This window comes from Neofelis nebulosa, chromosome 3 (assembly GCF_028018385.1).
Source record: "Neofelis nebulosa isolate mNeoNeb1 chromosome 3, mNeoNeb1.pri, whole genome shotgun sequence".
In the NCBI taxonomy this organism is placed as follows: domain Eukaryota; kingdom Metazoa; phylum Chordata; class Mammalia; order Carnivora; family Felidae; genus Neofelis; species Neofelis nebulosa.
The window spans coordinates 84,122,748-84,145,142 of NC_080784.1; the positions used below are offsets into that span (position 1 = coordinate 84,122,748).

The 22,395-nt window shown below is 38.1% G+C and overlaps 1 protein-coding gene across 5 annotated transcripts in view; it reads left to right on the plus strand.

Moving 5' to 3' along the window:
• The first annotated feature begins 9,193 nt into the window (after nt 1–9,193).
• The window catches only part of GYPA (glycophorin A (MNS blood group)), a 42,145-nt gene continuing 28,943 nt past the window's right edge, over nt 9,194–22,395 (plus strand). The window contains exons 1-2 of one of the 5 annotated variants that reach the window (XM_058721274.1): nt 9,194–9,479; nt 12,784–12,867. In XM_058721274.1, the coding sequence (XP_058577257.1) occupies nt 9,437–9,479; nt 12,784–12,867 (127 nt within the window). In that variant the 5' untranslated portion in view covers nt 9,194–9,436. Of the gene's footprint in view, nt 9,480–12,783; nt 12,868–22,395 lie in introns of those variants that run through there. The other 4 variants (XM_058721273.1, XM_058721276.1, XM_058721275.1 and 1 more) reach the window with 4 other exon arrangements.

Genomic DNA, 22,395 nt, shown 5'->3' on the forward strand with positions numbered 1-22,395 from the left:
CCAATTGTCCATGGTATGAAACTCCAAGTCCTGATAGGGTTTATGATCTCACTGTCCACAGTCTTTAGCCATACCTCCTGCCATTCTCAGCTCTCACTCTCTATTCTCCAGCCATAAGGAGTCAGGTTCACTCCTCTGAACAGTATGTACCTGTCTCCGGGCACAGAGAAGTCTCTATTTAAAGCTTCTACCTACCCCTGCATGCAAATAGAGGACAATGTCCTGATTTTAATATTTGATCTGCCCCTGTCCTTCCAGACTGTGCTAGTTGACACTTCATTACATAGTCTAGTATAAGAGAAGGAAGTATAGTTTACAGAATATAAACCTGGGTGGGCTTTGGTGACAGACTGCTTAGATTCAAATCCTGTCTCTATCACATGCTAGGGGAATGGTCATTAATTCATAGAATCATGATGAGGATTAGTATATTACCTACAACAAGTAATTAGTATAATGCCTGATCCTTGGTTAGTATTCAATAATTTTTCATTAATGCCATGGATTTGTCAGACAAAGTCAAGAGAGTAACAGTGTAATAGGTATCCTTTGGTATTATGACTTGAAAATAAATGTATTATTTTGGGCTTGGCTTACTGTCTGGATCTATAGAAGCTCACCTATATTTATTAATATAGCAAGTCCCCCAGTTTCTCTCCTCTGACCCCCAAGAGTGCAGCCAAGAAAGACAAAAAGAGAGATATAGGGATGAATAATCCCAGAATTTTATAAAATACCAGCAGGTTCTTTGGTTCGGTTTTAAGTTTTTAAAATATTAGAAGTCTATCACTAAAAATGCTCCCTGATATTTGCTCATTGACATTTGAAACATGTGATCTGGCTACTCCTCCAAATTTGGCCTATTGGGGAAAATGATGAGAACATCATCAGGAAAATTCTGTTATTGGCATCATAGTCATGTGCAGATATGAGAGGTAATCGGGAGTTACATAGTCACACTGAGGGAATCTTTTCTTTCCTTGGGGGAATTTGCCTGTTTGTCGATTTCTTCCATGGGGACATTAATAGGTTGTAAGCAAGACACTATGGGGTCGGAGGGGACCTGTCAGAGCTTTTGATGGTTAATCAGGGCTGGCTTAACAGATTGGCAACTAGAGGCCAACCACAAAGCCTGTTTCTCCTGCAGGAAACTTGCTGAATTCTAGAATGGCTAGTAGTCTGTGAGCTAAATTGGAAAAACAGAACAAAATCCTGGCAGGGGGGAAGCCTGCAACAAACCATAATGAGTTTCTTCCTCAGAGCATCTTCACTGCAACTATATGGATGGGAAGCTAGAAAGCTAAGGTCCATATCCTACATTAAAAATAAAATTATTGGGGCTCCTGGGTGGCTCAGTCGGTTGAGCGTCCAACTTCAGCTCAGGTCACGATCTTGCGGTCCGTGAGTCCGAGACCCGCGTTGGGCTCTGTGCTGATGGCTCAGAGCCTGGAGGCTACTTCCAATTCTGTGTCTCCCTCTCTCTCTGCCCCTCCCCCGTTCATGCTCTGTCTCTCTCTGTCTCAAAAATAAATAAACGTTAAAAAAAAATTTTAAAGTAAAATAAAATTATTAGGCATGCAAAAAAGGTAGGAAAATGTAGCAAAAATTATGATTTTTAAAATAAAAGCTGATGGTGGTACAACAATGTGAATGCACTTAAGTATGCCTTTCAAATGGCAGCTTAAAAGTTGTTAAAATGGGGGGCACCTGGGTGGTTCAGTCAGTCAAGCATCCGACATTCGACTTTGGCTCAGGTCATGATGTCACAGTTCGTGAGTTTGAGCCCCACATCGGGCTTTGTGCTGACAGCTCAGAGCCTGGAGCTTGCTTCTGATTCTGTGTCTCTGTCTCTCTCTGCCCCTCCCCTGCTTGCACTCTGTGTATGTGTGTGTGTCTCTCTCTCAAAAATAAATAAACGTTAAAAAAAATTAATGGTAAATTTTATGTTATACATATTTTGCCATAATGCAAATAAATAAATAAAATAAAAGCTGAACTGCAGCTGTTCAGATTTTGGAGTCAGCAGACAAGAACATTAGAATATCTATGATTAGTTATGTTCAAGAAATCAAAGTAAAAGGTACACAGAAAAAAGAAAATAAGTAAAATTTTAACTGTGAATTGGAATGTATAAAGAGAATCAAATGTGCATTCTGAATTAAAAATGCAGTGTCAGAATCAAAGAACTCGTGATATAGGTTTAACAGCAGACAAGATACAGCAGATGACAGGATTATTAAAGGTCACTAAATAATATCCAAACTAGGGGCGCCTGGGTGGCACAGTCGGTTAAGCGTCCGACTTCAGCCAGGTCACGATCTCGCGGTCCGTGAGTTCGAGCCCCGCGTCAGGCTCTGGGCTGATGGCTCGGAGCCTGGAGCCTGTTTCCGATTCTGTGTCTCCCTCTCTCTCTGCCCCTCCCCCGTTCATGCTCTGTCTCTCTCTGTCCCAAAAATAAATTTTAAAAAATGTTAAAAAAAAAAATAAATAAATAAATAAATAATATCCAAACTAAAGCACAGTAATATATATTAAAAAATATATAAGGTGAGTAATAGTTAAAAAGTTTAATGTATCCATAATTGAAATGGCAGAGAGGAAACTGAAAGACAATATTTGAAAATATTTGAAGGGATAATGGTCAAGATTTTCCAAAACTGCTAAAAATATCAGTTCACAAACTTAAGAAGCCCAGATTCCCCTTCCCTCAATTATATGCAGACATATCATAACCAAAATCCTAAAAAATCTAAGACAAAAGGAAAATCTTAAAAGCAGCCAGGAGACAAAAACACACATTTCCCTCAATAAAGGAACAATAAGATGGAAACAGACAATCTTTTCAGTAAGGAGAGCAGAGTCAGTTGAATAGTCACAGTAATGTAAAAGAAAGATCTCCTTATCCATGAAAAAGCAACCTGAATAAGTCTTTTGGATTTTATGATAAGCAGGGAAAAATCCAGACATGAAAGAGTTCATAACAGGTAATTCAATTTATATGAAATTCAAGAAAAGACAAAACTAATCAATGGTGTTAGAAGTCAGCAGTGGTTACCTAAGTGCAGCAGGATGTCTGTTGACTGGAAGGAGTAAGATAAATCACTGGGAATGTTGGAAATGTTCTGTTTCACCACCTGAGAGGTGGTTTCACACACACACACACACACACACACACACACATGTATGTATGCGTGTATATATATATATATATATATATATATATATAACTGATCCATCAAATTGCACACTTAAAATGTGTATATGTTTCATCTCAATAAAAAAACAGAAATTCTATATATTTGTCTTTTATCTTGCTGATACCCTCCTTGCAGTATTTTTTTTATGTAGAGAATGAGGGCCAAATTCATGCACACAAAGGTAAAGGGCAGAATGAACTGACAACCTAGACACTGAAAAGCACAAACATGCACATTTGCATGCGTATCCTCAGAATTTCAGTTTTACAAACCACTACCATGCTGTCTCTCAATTCCAGACCATCATTTATGCTGTTTTCTCTGCCTGAAATGTGCTTTCTTCTCCCTTGACCTGCTTACTCATCCTCTATGTCTATTTGCTTGCTCTGGAAAATCTTTCCAGAACCCTATGTCTGAATTAGGAGACTCCCTTTAAAAATTTTATAATTGAAGGATAATTGACATACAGTGCTATATTAGTTTCAGGTGTACAACATATTGATATTCAGTTGTACAACTCAGTACATTACTCAGTACTCACCATGACAAGTGTAGTCACCATGTCACCATACATTATTACCATATTATTGACTATATTTCCTAAGCTGTACTTTTCATCTCTGTGACTTACTTACTTTATAACTGGATATTTGTACACCTTAATCCCCTTCCTTTTGAGTTCAGAGCCTCTCTCTGTGCTCCCATGGGCTCTTTTCTCACTATTATACATCCCTGGCACTCCATAGTGCAGTTCCCTTCTTGTTTGTCCCCCCAGGTGATCTGTAAGTTCCTGAAGAGGAAGCTGAGTTACTGAAGGTTGTATCTCTGATACTTGACACAGTGCCTGGTAGGTATTCACTAATCATTTGTTGAATGACTGAATGGATACAGAACAAACTGGACCTGTTAATCATCCATGCAGAGACCATGCCTGGTACCTGATTCCAATAGGATAGCTCAATGGAATTCGAGACAATGCAGAGCACTTGTTCACGCCTACTCCTCATGTCTATGAGTTTCTGACTTCTTGGGTGTTACTGAGCACACCTCCAGCACACAAAATATCACCTTATGGATGTAAAGAAAGGGAATGGGGACCTGGGTTACATCTCAGCTCTAAAAGGCCTTAAATAGGTATCCTAACTATCTAAATTGGATTTACAAACCCAAATGCAGAAAGGAGCTAGGCAGAGAGTATAAATGGATATGGCCAATTATTGTTCACAATTATTTGCTGCTCTTCCTGTGTTTTATATAACTTCACCATTGCCATATGACTTTCAGGACCTCCCTTTAGAGGAAGTATACTTCCTTGCCCCACTGAGGTCAGCTTGGCCTGTGATTCACTTTGGCCAATAAAATGTGAGCAAAAATGGCATGTACCAAGTCTGAGCAGAAGCGTTAAAAGCCATTGCTCCATTTGACCATTTTTCTTGTCCCTCTGCACCAAGAACAGCATATTCGAAATGGGGTTGCTCCTTCAGTCTGGATCCTGGAAGCCCTAGTCCTTCCACAGACAAAATGTAATGGGAGCGGGAAATGAGCCGATGCTGCTGAAGACACTGAGGCCTTGAGGTTTTTCCAGATTATCAGGTAGTCTAAGCTGACTGCTGCAAGCATCAGGTGAAGGACTTGGCTAACTCAAGAAAGCCTATCTGTCCTAAGGGACAGCCAATCCTCTCTCGGCTCCGGTGGATCCTCACCGGGCAGGGATGCAAGCTCACTCTTGGCAAATCTTCCCGACGTTTAAGAGGGGCCAGATTTTTAATTAAATCCTCTCCTAATAAATGCCTAATATGAACAATACATACCTTCTCTTCATTCTAAAAGAAGAAAGAAAAAATAATAAATCCCCTCCTGATTTTAATTAAAATATAACACCTTCTAAATATTGACAACTAAATCAGTATGTTTGGAAAGACAGCGCCAAATCAGATTAAGGAATACATTTGCAATCTCTTCTCTACCCCTCAATTTTCTCATGTGTAGAATAAGAATAATACAGGTATCCCTTGCTTTTTGAAATTTTCTTGTGCCACTTTGCTTTCACGAAAGACCTACCTACATAAGAGCCTGTTTTCAGTAACGAAAGAAATCCGAAGAGGATTCTCGCTTTTAGGGAAAAAGACAAAAAGTGAAAATAGCATCCAGTGTTTGTCGGACAGCTGACAGCAGTGGAGGCAGCCTGAGCAGGGAGAGCAAGGAGAGCGGCCCAGCCCAGCTCCTTCCGCTGGAACTCCTCTCAGCATCTCCCACACACAGCCACCCCAGCCTTGAACTGCACCCGTGAGCACCTGTGCTTTATCTCGATTTATTTTGTGCATCCGTTAACAAGATGTGTCCTAAGGTATTAGAAAAGCCTAAGGGAGGTTTTTGGAGGGGCGCGGTTCTGGAAACGCTCAGGTATGTTTCCATGTAGATAGTAACTGCTTCTTTGCTTAATGCCATTTTCGCCTATGAAAAGTTTCATGAGAACGCTCTACTTTCCGATGGCAGGGAAAACCTGTATCTGTTCTGCCTCCCTAATTGGGTGATTTTGAACATCGGATTGGTCTAAATTTGTATTTGTTTTAATTTTGCAATGGTAAGATAACAAAAGAAGGTCGAGGAAAGAAGTGAAACCACTCTGGCAAAGCAGAGTGGTTTAAGTTTCCTCAAGCCAACAGGCTCCTAAGGAGGCCCGCAGTTGAAGCCACTCTGTCTCAATTTTCCTGTCCCTCCCCTCCTCTTCAGTTCTCCATGAAGAACATAAAAAGTAGAATTCTCCACAGGCAGATCAGACTAGCATGAAATCATTGTGAATCAGGACAGTGTGATCCTGAAATAGTTGGGACATAAGTTATTGGCAAAAAGGGATAATCCCCCATGGTGAATGAAACAAGTTCGAGCTAAGTTGATAGATCCAGATTGACTTTCCTACTTTGCCAAATTATACTTCATCCTTCGTCTGGGCCAGTGACACTCAAGAAAAAAATAGCCTAAAGACATCCAGTAGCAAGAAATTGAGATACGGTTTCTATGTGTGATTAAATGTCTTAAAAGTATTTGTTTTTTTACTTTAGGCATAGACTCAAAATTCTCAAAAGATATGTAAATTTGTCTGACCCTTTTGCATGATGTATCTTACAAGTAGGGTTTCATGGTGATTCTGAATATGTGTTTCAGTAAGAATGTTAAGAAGATTGTGGAAATGCGTGCAAGGGAGAAGTATTAATCTGATGTATATTTTTTCCGTTGCATCTCGAGATCTCACATTTTTCCTTCCATTACATAGACATGCCACTAGAGGTCACTGTACAGTCTTCCGCGCACCCTGCGTGTAGGTAATGCTGGGTCTGACCTCCAGTTTCTACACTGAGACCCTTACAGGTTTTGCCTGTCTTTAATCAAACTAGCTAGTGTCAACATATCTGCCTGAAGGAAGCTACAAACCCATACTTGACCCAAGGTCAATTCCCACTCCCCACATTATTAAGAGCTAACTAGTCCAAGTGACGGAGAGCAAAGCACCCATTTCTTTCCTGTGGCTTCATGTTCATGTAGGTGACTACCTATGTCATCTGGTGTCCAGCACTGATGACAATTTACTGACTGCCCTTCAGCCTCTGTAGGGTATTCTGCCAGATGCTGAAGGTAGAACAAGGGAGATAAGACTTACAAATATAATGAAAAGGACCATGCAGGAAAACAAATGAACTAGCCTAAGTGCTATAGGAGTTCTGAGAGTGGTTAATGAAGTGATCCGCTAGGAAAGCAGGAGGTCACATGAAGAAAAGTGTTCTCAACGGCCAAACAGTCCAGGTGGAAGAAGGTATGAAGGCTGGATTTTAGACTGATTTTCCTTTTCTCCTTCTGCCTTAGAAAGAGACTTCCATGCTGGGAGTAGCCTGAAACTAAGATATAATTTAGGAGACAGATGATAGACAGATAGATAGATGGATAGATAGATAATAGATAGATGATAGATCCACCTCTGTTCCTCAAGATTGCCTGAAAGAAATTTCTTTTCTCTGCAGTGCAATATTTATTTATTGATTGATTTGACAAATCTTTATTGTCAACTGTGCCCCAAGCACTCAGTGGTAAATAAGATAGTCACAGGAAGGGCATGCACACTTAGAATTCATAGTCCAGTGAGGACACAAAGATGACTGCAGTGCAATATGTTAAGTCCTATGATAAGAGAAGAGCAGAGTGCAATATGGGTACAGAACCGGGGCCCCTGATGCAGACAGGAAGTTAGGGAAACCTTCCCGGAGGAAGTACTCTGAAATTGAGATCCTAAGCATAATAGAAGTAGATCATGTAAGAAGACAGTAAGTGTGTTCCAAACAGAGGTAATAAGCACAGAAGAAAAAAAAAAAGAATCAAACAGGATTTTATTTTTGTATATGCAGTTTTGGATCTTGCCATTTTCCACTTACTTTTTTTATCCTGAGTCTCCATATCAACTGTTTTTGAAAATATTATTTGATTTTATTTTTTGAAAACATGATTTTAATAGCTGCATAGTAATCCATTGTGAGGATAGTGACTAATTTATTTACCTATTTTCTTTTTTTTAAATGTTTATTCATTTTTGAGAGATAGAGCATGAGTGTGGGACAGGCAGAGAGAGAGAGAGAGAGAGACAGAATCTGAAGCAGGCTCCAGGCTCTGAGCTGTCAGCACAGAGCCAGATGCAGTGCTCAAACCCATGAACTGTGATATCATGACCTGAGCAGAAGTTGGACGCTCAACCGACTGAGCCCCTTGTTTACCTATTTTCAAAGGGCAATAGCATTTTTAAGGCTCATGATAATTGTTCTCTCCTTAAAAATATGAAATCATGTGACATAATCTTTATTGATCATAATAATATCCAAAATAAATCTCCTTTATTTGAGTATCTGTTGAAAACAATTTCTGCAACCCAATCTGATATCCAGCCATAGCAAATACTAAATTAAGCAAGTTATTCATTTACTGAATATTGGTTACATTTAATGATTTGTGAATTTTGCTGTAATTGTTTTTGCATGAATTGGCACAGGCTTCAGAGGGGCTTCAGTATTCTGGGGCTTTCACATTCTTGAGCTGTCTCTCAGAGACCCTTCTGTGTCCCTCAGTCTTAGTTCCCCCTCAGGTCTGCATCTCAGTGCCTTCTCTATCCCCTCAGAACCCCTCTCTGGGATGTTAGCTAACATTTATCTCCATATTTTCCCCAGTAAATGATTATTTTTTTTGTCTGTGGCGCCATATCCTGAGGCTGCAAACCACTAGTTTCCTAAATAGTTTCTTAACCACATTTTGGGTAAAAATGTACATATAATTTATTTGACAAATTGCTGACATAGCAAATTGATTTTCTGGGTCAAACAGGAAAGATATTCACGGCTCTCACAGGAAGGAGATCACCTTCTTTGAGCTGTTTCAGATTTAACTCATATGATTGTTTTTTTATGCCTCCCTTTAAAATGAATATGCCTCAGCCTTCCATAACCCACATTTTAACCTGCTTTACAACAAGATTTTTGGGTTGTCTATTTTTGGTTTTGAGCGTTTGCATTTATTGCCTTGGCATTCACTCACGCTTACTTAGTGAGGCATATTTTGGAGAGAGATGATTCACTGACCACAGCCATGTGGGCACTAGCTGTTGAATTGAAATGCTGTTTTGAATTCAAATTTTCCTGTGTTTCATGTACTTTCATATCTCTGTGTGGCTTGTTGTGAGTTGGAGAGTTCTTTCAAACCCCAGAGCACTCAGTGGTAAGGCAACCTCTCAAATACATTTATTTCACGTGTAAGAAGTCATTGTCGTCCTGGCCCAGGAGAACACCTACATGAAAACCGAGAAGGTCTCTAGCTCCATGATAGCTACCCCAGCCTTGCTCAGGGCCCCAGTCTCAGGCCATCAAGGTCCAATTCCTCTTCGTTCAAACGGGCAGCTTCTGGAGACCACTGCCTTGCAATGCCCACTTAATTTATGCGAAGTAGACTTAACATGTAACAGCCAGTTCCCTGAAGTGAAGATTTTACTTAACACTTTAATCGGTGAAGCCGCTATCCATGTATCTTTATTGACAGATGTTTCACAAATTTGCATAATTTAAAATGCCTCCCAGGCCTATCAACTGATGCCTCAGAAAGGTGTGTCGGAAAGATAACAGAGTCCCAGCTGGGGCCACAGACTGCACTCCAGATGTCTTTGGTGGTTTTCTGGTACTGACTTTTGAGAGCCAGCTCATGATCTCAGGATGTATGAAAAAACAATAATACTAACTGTATTACTACTCTCAGGTAAGTACATTTCTTTTTGTAGCATGATGCTGTTATAGTAGATATCAGATTCTAGGTTAAAATGTAAACTACCTGATTTTAGTTCTATCTTACTTAAATGAATAAATAAATGAGTAGTATCTCAGAGCCCAGTCTGGTGGATGGATTTCTATTGGGACTCAGCTGGTAAGGTGGAGGGAATTGGGTTAAGGAGTTCTGTAATTGTGGCTGGATCACAATTTTCCAGTAGCATGCTTCAGTTCAAAGCCTCGCCACAGTGAAAAGAATTGTACCAAATATAATGAGAAATGTCTCTGTGTGAATAAATTTATTGCCTTATTTGTGCTTAATGAGGTTAACTTCTAAATTAAACGGTCATTAGTGAAAGTGATGGTGGATATGTGATCCTCAGTTTTCAAAACATTTTGTGAAAAATTATAGTCTCCTTCACCCGCCAAAAAAGTACAAGCTACAAGCATGAAGTCTGCATCCGTGGGGGAGCTGTTTCCCACTCTTTGGTCTTTTACTGAGGTATGATGGAGGAAGAAGAAAAAGCAGCTTATTGGCTTAAGTGTTAGGTGGTTTGGGGAGAAATCAAAATCAATTCATTAAGATAAAGAAATAATGTGAAGTATTACTAAGTTGTATTAAATCAGCAATATCTGGGGCCTTTTTCTGAGAATGTGATGGTTAATGTCTTCTCAAATGCATTGTCTATGTGTTGGAAATACATAGATAAGGAACAGGCAGTTACTTGAAATGTATGGAGCCCTCAGACATGGCTCTAACTCAAATTGGAGCACATACTAAGGATCTACTGGACACTCTCTAGGAGATAGAGAAGGGAGCCAGCATTTTCTAAGATCTATTAGCCAATAAAAAAGTGTAATGGTTAAAGCATAGGGATGAGGAAGAGACAGCACTAAGCTCAAACCTGGTTTGACATCTGAAAGGCTGGGGGACATTAAGGCAAATTATCCTCTTTTCACCTCCCTGTCTTCATCTGTAAAATGCCTACAGTGTTGGTACCTGCCTCCTACTAATGAAATAATAAATTTCAATAGTAAATTAATAAATATTAGTAAATAAATAATATGATAGTAATTACTGACTAGGGAACAAATCTGGGTGTGTGAGGATGATTTCTGAGAAGTCAGGGAAAATGGGACAATTACAGGAAAACAGGAGACTAACAAAATTACTCTCTTTTTAAGTAGCAAAATATGAAAACATTTAGCTTGAAGAAAAGAAAACAAGCAGAAGGGATGTAGTATATTATTTAAATATATTCCAATACTTCTAGAGCTATTACACAGAAAAGAAAAGAGGTACTGTGCTGTTCAGAGGGCAAAGAAGGCCTACTCAATCGAACTAGATACATTACCCAGTTTTTTGTGGCGGGGGGTGGGGGATATTTGGAAAGGGTTCCTGGAGAAGAAATAAATGCTTCATGTCTACAACTGCTCAAGTGGATAGTGTACTAAGGTCTTCAATGACAGTTCATGAGAGGTCATCAAGGCCATGCGACCCCAAAGGCCCCCCCGCAGCCTTCATTGCAAATGCTGCCATCATCTTTGCGTTTTCTGAAACCATCCAAAGACATTCTCTGGAATAATGGAATAATGGAAAGGTGTTTGAGCACCCCCTTACTCATTAGTTTAAGTAGAGAACCTGGAAAGTGGTTTAAACGTCTTTGGCTAGGGGAAAAAATAAAGAAAATATGATATTTCTTTCCCTGGAGATCTTGAGGGTAAAGCCACTATTCCTAATTCTAAATTTATCAGATGACATTCTCCAAATGGAGAGTAAGTTCTCTTGAAATTATTTGATTCCCAATCCCTGAATTCATTTACTCATTTGTTCGTTTGGCGCTTGTGTGTCAGGTGCTGGACACGGAGGCCACGCCAGTAGGAGCAGTGAGCTCCTGTGGAGCACACAGTCAGGGCAGTGAGAGGGAGCACCAGCCCTAAACTGAATAAGTAAATCACTAACATAAGAACCATGATAAAGAACACCAATAAAATTAAGCCGGGAAAGGCGATAAACATAATGCAGAAGGCTGATTTACAAAAGGGTAGCAGGAAATTTTTCTTGGAGTAAGTGACATTTATGAAGGGAGGTGAATGACTGGAAAAAGCTGACCTCACGAAAGCTGGGGGAAGGACAAAGGCAACATTTCTGACACTGGACAAGAGTGTGTTCAATGCTTTTATTTGAAAATCAGATTCGGACACTAAGAAGGAATTTGAGAATGCACTATTGTAACACTTCAACCAGGAAATTCATAAACCAGGACCCTCTAAAGTAAACCCTCAGTTCCTGGTTTTACTTTAAAATTTGTGCAAAATTTGCATTCTAGGCCATAATTTACTGATTTAATTGGAAGATCCCAAGGAACAGGTGTTATCACAGGTTTTATTCGTTAGTGTATCTCCAGAATCTCGCACAGCTCTTGACATGTCGTAGGATATCGGGTGAATCAGCAAGGAAGCAAGTAAAGGGAGGGAGAAAAAGGGGAAGGGAGGGAGGAGAAGGAAGGAGAGAATATTTGTTTTTATTTGTTTAGGCAAAATGAGAGCTCCATGTAGGTAGACCATGATACCCTGGACATCTTATTCCATATGTCAGCAGGTACATCAGTTTGAAAAGCACATGCTTAGAAGGAGTAAGTAAAGAAACAGGCATCTCCATTTTCTCAGCGATCCAAAAAGAGAGCCTTTCTGTCCATGTAAATGTTGTAGGGAAGAGTTCTGAGCTGGGTTTCAGGGACTACTTGAATTTCTTACTAGTAAAACCTGTGTCTTTATTTATGCATCCCACACATTGCTAGGCACATAGTAAGCACTCAATAAATAATAGTTGCAGAAATAAGAAATGACCAGAATTTTGCAGCAGACTAGTTTCACTGTGGAAAATCAATTCATCCTCATGGGCATCAGTTTCCTTGTCCCTATTGAATAAAACACAGAATAGATAGTATCTAAAATCCCTTCCATCGCTTAACTTCTATGAGTTCCCAAAGGTCAGCCTGAGATGACCTGTAGCCTTGTTCCCAAACCTATAAATCTCATGATCTTGGGGTAAAATTGGGTTTTTAGACAGAAATGGACACCTCACTATGAATGCCTGGGGAAGGATCCCTCAAAGAAGGGAAAAAAGAGACAGTACCTCAAGACTGACACCCACTAATTTTAAATTGGTAAACCAGATTTAGCATTCCTGTGATGGACTTCTTTTTACTTTGGTTTCTAGAAGATTATTGAAAACATCTATGAACCTTTCGGGGAAGCACATTTTAAGTAATTTCCTCAACTTGTCTTTATAGGCTATAGTTCCTCTCAACTAGCTACTGAAAGTGTCTCAGTGACTCACGAATCACCAGTAAGGGCCACGACTGTTCAATCACCACGTAAGTTACCAACAAAAGCAGATGGGTAATAGATTTCCAGCCATTATCATCATTTCTGCATATTTAATTAGGAAAAGGTAAAAAAAAACATAATTAGGAAAAGGTAAAAAAAATGTAAAAGGTAAACTGAACAAATAATCTTTGCTTTCTAAGAGGCCTCTGTCATTAAGCAATGCTGACAAATATGAACAGGAAAACCAAGATACTGGCAGATGCATTTCATTGTGGTTACTCAAATAAACTTGGTTAGAATGTCTGCTGACTCTTATTTCAGGAATCTGATAGAGAAAAAAGCAAGAATTGTCGGTAAACAGAGGAGATACACCATCATTACTAATTTTCCCATTTTCAGTTTTTAATAGGGCTTGTTTCTGTTATGATACACAACTTGTCCACATCTGTTACAATACACAGCTCATACATATCTGTTATGACACACAACTCTATTGTGATACACAACTCCAAGCCGCCAACAGCCATACTCCAGCAGCTAAGAGTATCAGAAAAGTGTCAGATGCATAGAACCTTGGGACACTGTTCACTAAGAGACTTCTGTAACATCATGGGAGCCAGGCCCATGTCTGTCTCAGAAAATCAAATGACTCTAAAACCATTGTAGGCCCCAAATCATAAAATACCATACATTCTTCTCTCTGTCCCCAGGCATCATACCAACTGCCAGAGCAAAGGTGCTGGAGGAGATTCCTGACATCATCTCAGCTAAAGCTTCATCTCCTCTGATATTTTGGAATCAGACTCAAATTTAGCAATTTGCTTTGAAGATACAAGCAAAAGGCCTGGGTTTCTTTCCAAGAAACCGACATAACTGACAGAAGTGTTAAACTTAAGCAATTATCCAGTGATAGAGACAATGAACTGTCACCTTTACAAAAACCATATATAAAGAGGGAACAAGGGTCATGGCATATATTTAGCTTTTCATGTATTCATTCAAGAAAAATGAGAAAAGTATTAGTTCAAACTGAACACTTTCTGTATATCAGGCACTATGCTAAGCCCTCTATTATTTTAAGCCCTCTATTATTTTAAGCCTCAGTTATTTTATTCTGACAATAACTCTGTGGAATAGGTATTATTCCCATCGTGCAGATGAAAAAAAGAGGTTCAGAACGTTTTAAAAACTTGCCTGAGGAGCAAGTGAGCAGTCAGTGAGCAGGAAAGCTGGATACAAATCCAGGAGGTTTGACCATAGAACCCTCAGCCTTACCCAACATATTCTACTTCCTTCCTCAAGAGAGGAGAGCATCATTCCTGATCTGCTATCCAGAAATAAGTACTGTTGATATTTTGGTACAAATATTCCAGATGTTTTTTTCTAGGCATGTTTATAAATATGTACTTCAAAAATTACTGTAGGGGCTCCTGGGTGGCTCAGTTAGTTAAGCAACTGACTTCGGCTGAGGTCATGATCTCACGGTTCATGGGTTTGAGCCCCGCGTCAGGCTCTTTGCTGACCGCTCAGAGCCTGGAGCCTGCTTCAGATTCTGTGTCTCCCTCTCTCTCTGTTCCTCCCCTGCTAGCTCTCTGTCTCTTTCTGTCTCTCAAAAATAAATAAACGTTAAAAATTTTTTTTTAATTACTGTATATAATATTCTGAAACCTGACTTTTCCTCACTTAAAAAGCATCTATTCCATATTAATGGGTACACTTACAAAACATTTTAACGGCCCCACAATATTACATCTGATGCCTAACTATGGTTTGTTTAACCTATGCCATGTTTCAAATAGTTAGGTTGTTTCTACTTTACAGTCTGTTTTTGTTTGTTTGTTTCAAGTTTTTATTTAAACTGTAATTAGGGGGCGCCTGGGTGGCGCAGTCGGTTAAGCGTCCGACTTCAGCCAGGTCACGATCTCGCGGTCCGTGAGTTCGAGCCCCGCGTCAGGCTCTGGGCTGATGGCTCGGAGCCTGGAGCCTGTTTCCGATTCTGTGTCTCCCTCTCTCTCTGCCCCTCCCCCGTTCATGCTCTGTCTCTCTCTGTCCCAAAAGTAAATAAAAAATGTTGAAAAAAAATTAAAAAAAAAAATAAACTGTAATTAGTTAACATATAGGGTAATATTGGTTTCAGGAGTAGAATTTAGTGATTCATCACTTACATACAACACCCAGTGCTCATCACAAGTGCCTTCCTTAATACCTAAACAACACTATGATGGACATCCTTGTAGATTCATCTTTCTGTGTCAGAATATGTACTTTTTAAAGATTTTGATGAATATTGCTAAATTTGCTTCCCCAAAAGTTATGCCAAAGTATATACCCATCAGTAAATTTTGAAAGCATCTTGTCTCAGTACCTTCTTCCCAAATTGTGTCCCAGAAATCTGTATCTGAAATTAAGGTTAAGTGAAAAATATGGTGTATTTATGTTTTGACTTTTATTTCCTTGATTGCTAATGAAAACAAACCATTTCTGTGTGTGTGTGTGTGTGTGTGTGTGTGTGTGTGTGTGTTTAACAGCTTTACCAAGTTATAATTTGCATGCAGTGAAATTCACTAATTTCAAGTGTAGGACTCAGGACTGAAGATTAGAATGGGACAAGTGAGGTACTCACCTCAGGACCAAATTTAAGGGGGCACCAAAACCTTAGTCATCAAGATAAATACTTTCATAAAGTATTTTTTTTTTTTTAATTTTTTTTTCAACATTTTTTATTTATTTTTGGGACAGAGAGAGACAGAGCATGAACGGGGGAGGGGCAGAGAGAGAGGGAGACACAGAATCGGAAGCAGGCTCCAGGCTCCGAGCCATCAGCCCAGAGCCTGACGCGGGGCTCGAACTCACGGACCGCGAGATCGTGACCTGGCTGAAGTCGGACGCTTAACCGACTGCGCCACCCAGGCGCCCCCATAAAGTATTTTTTAAAAACTCAAAATTAATTCAAAAAATCAATCATGAATAACATGTCAGAATTTTAAACATAGCTGGGATCCATCAGAGTCAGGTCTGAGGTGAGGTGAATGAGGTGAGGCAAACCAGTGCCAGGTCAGATCTTGGCTTCCAGTGGGCAGTTACTGAGAAGAAACATCTTAATCCACTCAGCAACTGAGCAACTGAGTTGCAGCTAGCAATCCATCTTTTTGAAAGCTCACTTTCTGTACCCCCCCACCCACACGCACTTCTAGGGAATAGCACTTTGGAGGCCCCAACTTAAAAATCTCATGGCGTTTATTTTAAAAAGTTTTTTTTAGAATAAGAGGTACCTGGCTGGCTCAGTTGGTAGAGCATATGGGTCTTGATCTCAGGGTCGTGAGTTTTGAGTGCCATGTTGGGTATGGAGAGTACTTGAATAAATAAACTTAAAATTTTTTTACACGTGTTGAGTTTGTCATGACTCCCACTCCTCCTCAGTGGGCCCTGAATCCCTAGTTCTGTGAGACCATTAAAATCTCTCACAAGTTTCAGGGCCTCTCAGGTCTCACTTGAAAATAGACAAATGTCTTCAGGGGAAAGCCAATGGCAAGCTCACCTCTCTGTACTTCCTCTCCACCTTCAGAGCCTGCTGTCTTGGTAGGCTCTGATGCCCTCTCTAGATGTGTTAAATTTGCTCAGCTTTTCTACTTGTTGTGGACAGGAGGCTTGATCTGCAAGAAGCTAGTTTGCCTTGCCTGGAAGCTAGAAGTTTTAGTTTATTCCTCCAGATGAGTTTCAGAATCATTTGGGAAAGTTATCCCTTGTGCAACATAAAAATATTCCCAGGGTTATTTGGCTAGAATGGAATGAATGATAGAATTAAACGAATAAATTGGCTCAGAGCAAATAAAACATTTTGTAATAGTAAATCTTTGAATTGGGAATATATCATGTTTTTTCACTGGGCCCTATCTCATGTCCTCTGAAGAGTTTGAAAAAAATTCGGAAAAAAATTCTGAAAAAAACTTTAGATAAATTTTATGTATTTCCTTTTGAAGAGATATTTTACATGTCCTTTTATTGTTTTAACTAAAATATATTTCATTACATTTTCAAATTGTTTATCAATGGCCTAAGATGAATTTATCACTTTGTATACGTTCATTTTATAAGTGACATGGCTAACCTTATTTGGTTAAAATAGTTGACTCTCTTCAATTTCCAAAATTAAGAATCATATTCCTTATAAAAGTGAAATTTTGTTTCTTCTTCACTTGAAATAAATGTTCATAGCTGCTTTTCTTATGATATTGCATTTGTTAGAACTTCTAAATGTTATTTATGTTAGTTAATGCTGTATAATGGTCGTGATAGTCATCCTTGTCTTGAGACTGTCTATAATATGAATGTCTCACCATTAATTATGATGTCTGCGGCTTTCAGCAAATAATCCTTATGTTAAGAAATTTCTTGCTAGCGTTAAACAAAGAGCTTTAATCAAGAAAAGGAAAAGATCTTAAATTCTATAAAATGGCTTTTATGCATCATTGTTGAAACTTTGAAAGTTGACTTCCATAGCTTAATGGTAAAATAATAAATTTCCTGACAGTTGTCACAAGAAAGAAAGTATCTGTTATACCTAACATAACAGAAATACTTTTTAAACTTTTGTTTGGTTTTCTTTAAGAATGTCTGTTCATCTTATTAGTTTCTATTTATTTCACAGTATTTTTATTCTTCAATATGTTGAATGATGAATTATATCAATGGATATTATCACATTGCCCTATACCTCACATCCTAGTATTAATCACTTGGCTATTGTAAAGTATTCTTTTAATATCGTGCTGAATTTAATATTTGTCTTAGGATCATTTTACCTACATTTGTCATATATAATTTTTTTTGAAATACCTTTGTGAGTACACATGCATTTGCTATCAAAAAGTGAAAGAATTTTTGCCCATTTTATTTAAAAATAATTCATTAATCACTATGTACAAGTTTTAAGTGAGAGATATTTTGAAGGAGAATCATCTCTTCCAATTATAGTAGAGGATTTAAAAAAATTTTTTTTTAATCTTTATTTTTTAGAGAGACAGAGACAGAGTATGAGCAGGGGAGGGTGCCAGAGAGAGAGGGAGACACAGAACCTGAAGCAGGCTCCAGGCTCTGAGCTGTCAGCACAGAGCCTGACGTGGGGATCAAAGTCACAAACTGCAAGATCATGACCTGAGCCGAAGTCAGATGCTTAACCGACTGAGCCACCCAGGTGCCTCTCTATTTGGGGATTTTTGTTAAGAGTTTCTTTGTATACAAATTATTATATGTAAGCACCAGAAAAGAAGGTGCCATATTTATTTTTAGTGTACAAAATTCTATGTATAGCTAATCAACTTTGGTACATCCATCTCTAGATGGGTATAGTATAGATTAGGCTCTGTATACAGTTACATTCCAAAGATTAATAGCCAGCATTCATAGAGCATTTACCTACTGCCAAGCACTACTCTAAGCCAGGTACATATATGTAATTTTTTGTGTGTGGAGACATACATGTAATAAAATTCACCATTTTAACCATTTTTAAATGTGCAACGCAGTGGTGGTATTTAATACATTCACAATGCTGTACTCCTGTAGTTGTTATCTAGTTTCAGAACGTTTTCATAAGCTTAAAAGGAAGTACCAAATGCATTAAACTCTTATTCCCCACCCCCCACCCCCACCAGCCTTGGCAACAGCTAATTTGCTTTCTGTTTCTGTTTCCCTGTTCTGAATATTTCATATACATGTAATCGTAAATACATGGTCTTTATGTCTGGCTTCATTCACTTAGCATGTAGCAAGTGTTAGTATTTTATTCTATTTTATGAATGAATAATATTCTATTGCATGGATGTACCACATCTTATTTTTTCATTCATCGGTTGATAGACTGGTCTTGTGTACATTTTTGGCTTTTGGAAATAGTGTTGTTATAAAAATTCTTGTACAAGTTTTTTTTTTAACACCTGTTTTCAATTCTCTTTTGAGTGTATCTAGGGGTAGAAATTCTGAGTCATATGGTATGTTATGTATAACTTATTGAGAAAATGCCATACTTTTTCCACAGAAGCTTCACTATTTTACAGCCCCTCCAGGAGTGTATGAGATTCCAATATCTCCACATCTTCAGCAACACTTGTTATTTTCTAGTAGGTGTGAAGTCATATTTCATTGTGGTTTTGATTTCCATTTCCTTAGTGACTAATGGTGTTGAGCATCTTTTTATGTGGTTGTTGGCCATTTGTGTATCTTCTTTGGAGAAATGTCTACTCAAGTTCTTTGCCCATTTTTAAATTGGGTTGTTTGTGGTTTTGTTACATTATAACAGTTCTTTATATACTCTGTATACAAGACCCTTATCAGATAGATGATTTGTAAATATTTTCTCCCATCCTGTGGATCATGTTTTTACTCTCTTGAGAACATCCTTTGATAACACAAAAAGTTTATAATTTTGATGAAGTCCAATTTATCTATTTTTTAAAATTTTGTTGCATGTGACTTAGGTGTCCTATATTGCAAAAGAAAACCACTGCAAATCCAAGAACATAAAGATTTACTCCCATGTTTCCTTCTAAGGGTTTTATAATTTTAACTCATATTTATGTCTTTGGTCCTTTTTTTGATCTGATATTTTTAGATGATGTGAGATAAGAATCCAACTTCATTCTTTTGCATTAGGATACTAGTTGTCTCGCACAATTTGTTGAAGAGACTGTTCTTTCACTATTTAATGGTCTTGGAACCCTTGTTGAAAATTGATTGATAAAAATGTGGGTTTATTTCTAGACTCCCAATTCTATTCCTTTGATTCTTTGAGCAGCAGCACATTGTTTTTTTGTTTTGTTTTGTTTTGTTTTGTTTTGTTGTGGGATTTTTGTTGTTGTTGTTGTTGTTTTGTTTTTTTTGTTTGTTTGTTTGTGTTTTTTTGGTCCTCAGAGTTTATTTTTTATTTATTTATTTTTTAATTTTATTTTTTATTTTTTAAAATTTACATCCAAATTAGTTAGCATACAGTGCAGCAATAATTTCAGGAGTAGATTCCTTGATGCCCCTTACCCATTTAGCCCATCCCCCCTCCCACAACCCCTCCAGGAACCCTCAGTTTGTTCTCCATATTTATGAGTCTCTTCTGTTTTGTCCCCCTCCCTGTTTTTATTTTTGTTTCCCTTCCCTTATGTTCATTTGTTTTGTCTCTTAAAGTCATCATATGAGCGAAGTCGTATGATTTTTGTCTTTCTCTGAGTGACTAATTTCACTTGCATAATACTCTCCAGTTCCATCCATGTGGTTGCAAATGGCAAGATTTCATTCTTTTTGATTGCCGAGTAATACTCCATTGTATATATATATACCACATCTTCTTTATCCATTCATCCATCGATGGACATTTGGGCTCTTTCCATACTTTGGCTACTGTTGATAGTGCTGCTATAAACATGGGGGTGCATGTGTCCCTTTGAAACAGCACACCTGTATCCCGTGGATAAATGCCTAGTAGTGCAATTGCTGGGTCGTAGGGTAGTTCTATTTTTAGTTTTTTGAGGAACCTCCATACTGTTTTCCAGAGTGGCTTCACCAGCTTGCATTCCCACCAACAATGCAAAAGAGATTCTCTTTCTCTGCATCCTCGCCAACATCTGTTGTTGCCTGAGTTGCTAATGTTAGCCATTCTGAAGGGTGTGAGGTGGTATCTCATGGTGGTTTTGATTTGCATTTCCCTGATGATGAGTGACATTGAGCATTTTTTCATATGTCAGTTGGCCATCTGGATGTCTTCTTTGGAGAAGTGTCTATTCATGTCTTTTGCCCATTTCTTCACTGGATTCTTTGTTTTTTTGGTGTTGAGTTTGATAAGTTCTTTATAGATTTTGGATACTAACCCTTTATCTGATATGTCATTTGCAAATATCTTCTCCCATTCTGTCAGTTGCCTTTAGTGTTGCTGATTGTTTCCTTCGTTGTGCAGAAGCTTTTTATTTTGATGAGGTCCCAGTAGTTCATTTTTACTTTTGTTTCCCTTGCCTCCAGAGGTGTGTTGAGTAAGAAGTTTAGCAGCACACTGTTTAGATTACTGTTGCTTTGTAATAAGTTTTGAAATTTTGAAGTGTAAGTCCTCCACCTTTGTTCTTTTTCAAGATTAATTTGGTTATTTGTGGTTCTAGAAATTCCATAGGAATTTTAAGAACAGCTTTTCTATTTGTGCAAAAATTTACACATATTTTAACTCATTTTACTAAGTCAGTAACTTATAAGGTAAGCAACAATTATTATCCCCATTTTACAAAAGATGAAACAAGGGTACCGAGAAATTACCCAACCTGCCCAAGGCCTCAACTAGTAGGGAAATTAGTTTGAACCCACAAAGGCTGGCTCTAGAATCTATGCACTTAATCAATACATTAAACTACCTCGTTTGTCATATGGGCTTGTTTCTGGCTTGGCTCTTCTGACTTGCAACATTGTCAGTGTTCTGCTTATGCTTTCACTAAAGTGGAGCCTATAATGAAAGCTGATGGTCTGTCTTCTGCTGCTGCACTTAATGAACACTAATTGGGGGACTATGATGTTAGCCTTTTGCTCCTTTTAATCTGGGCTAGGTACCTTTTAATCTAAGGATCATACCTTTGATGATTACCACTTATTTCTCAGTCATGATTGCACTTAAAAATCAAATGAAAGAAAATAATCCTAAAGTACGAAAAGTGAGTATAGTCCATCTATTAAAGCCAACTGGAAAGATGAACCATGGCAGTGAAATTGCATCTTGCTAGGAGAGACACTGCACAAATATACCTCTTGGTGTCCTCTGAGCTATTCTGTCACGTACAGATCTCAAAGCCATCTTGTCAGGCAATTCAGCAACGTCACTTCAAAATGAGTCTATAGGAATGTAGGGACACACCGTAAAGTTTATTCTCATTGATTTATTACTCCAGAAAAGTCAACATCAATCACTTGTGATTGCAAGTCAGATATTTTTCAGGTCCTGTCAGTATTTCGTTTTGTTTTGTTTTTGTTTCATTGATCTATCACTGTTAAAATTGTTCCACAACCATTGTAATTCTGTCAGTTTCTTCTTTTGCTTTATATTTCTTGTTGCTCTGTTTTGGGGATATAATGGCCCATATTTACCTAAGAATCATTGTGTAATAGATCCTTTAACAGTATAAATTAATCCTCCATGTCTTTGTAAGTGTCTTTGCCTTTAATTCTACTTTGTCTAATCTTAAATTTTTGATTCCTGTTTTTATTTTTATTTGTCTAACATACCTTCGCACTTTTTTTTTTACACATTTTGCATTCTTTAGTTTTGTTTGTGCTCCTTGTGATCTAGCATACATTTGTTGGGGCCTTTTTTCCTATTTTGACTCAATCTAAAAGTCTTTGTATTTTAATATGGAAATTTAATTTATGTACATTTATGGGCTCACAAGTGACATGTAGTATCTTTTGTTGCCTTTATTCCACACTTTTCTTTTTTTAATGATTTATTTCTGATGTTTTGACATACACACTATGGTCAGTTTGCTTTTATCCTCCTCCTGTTTTGAATGTATATAACCTATTTGTAATTATCCCAGTGGTTAACTTTATGTTCTTAA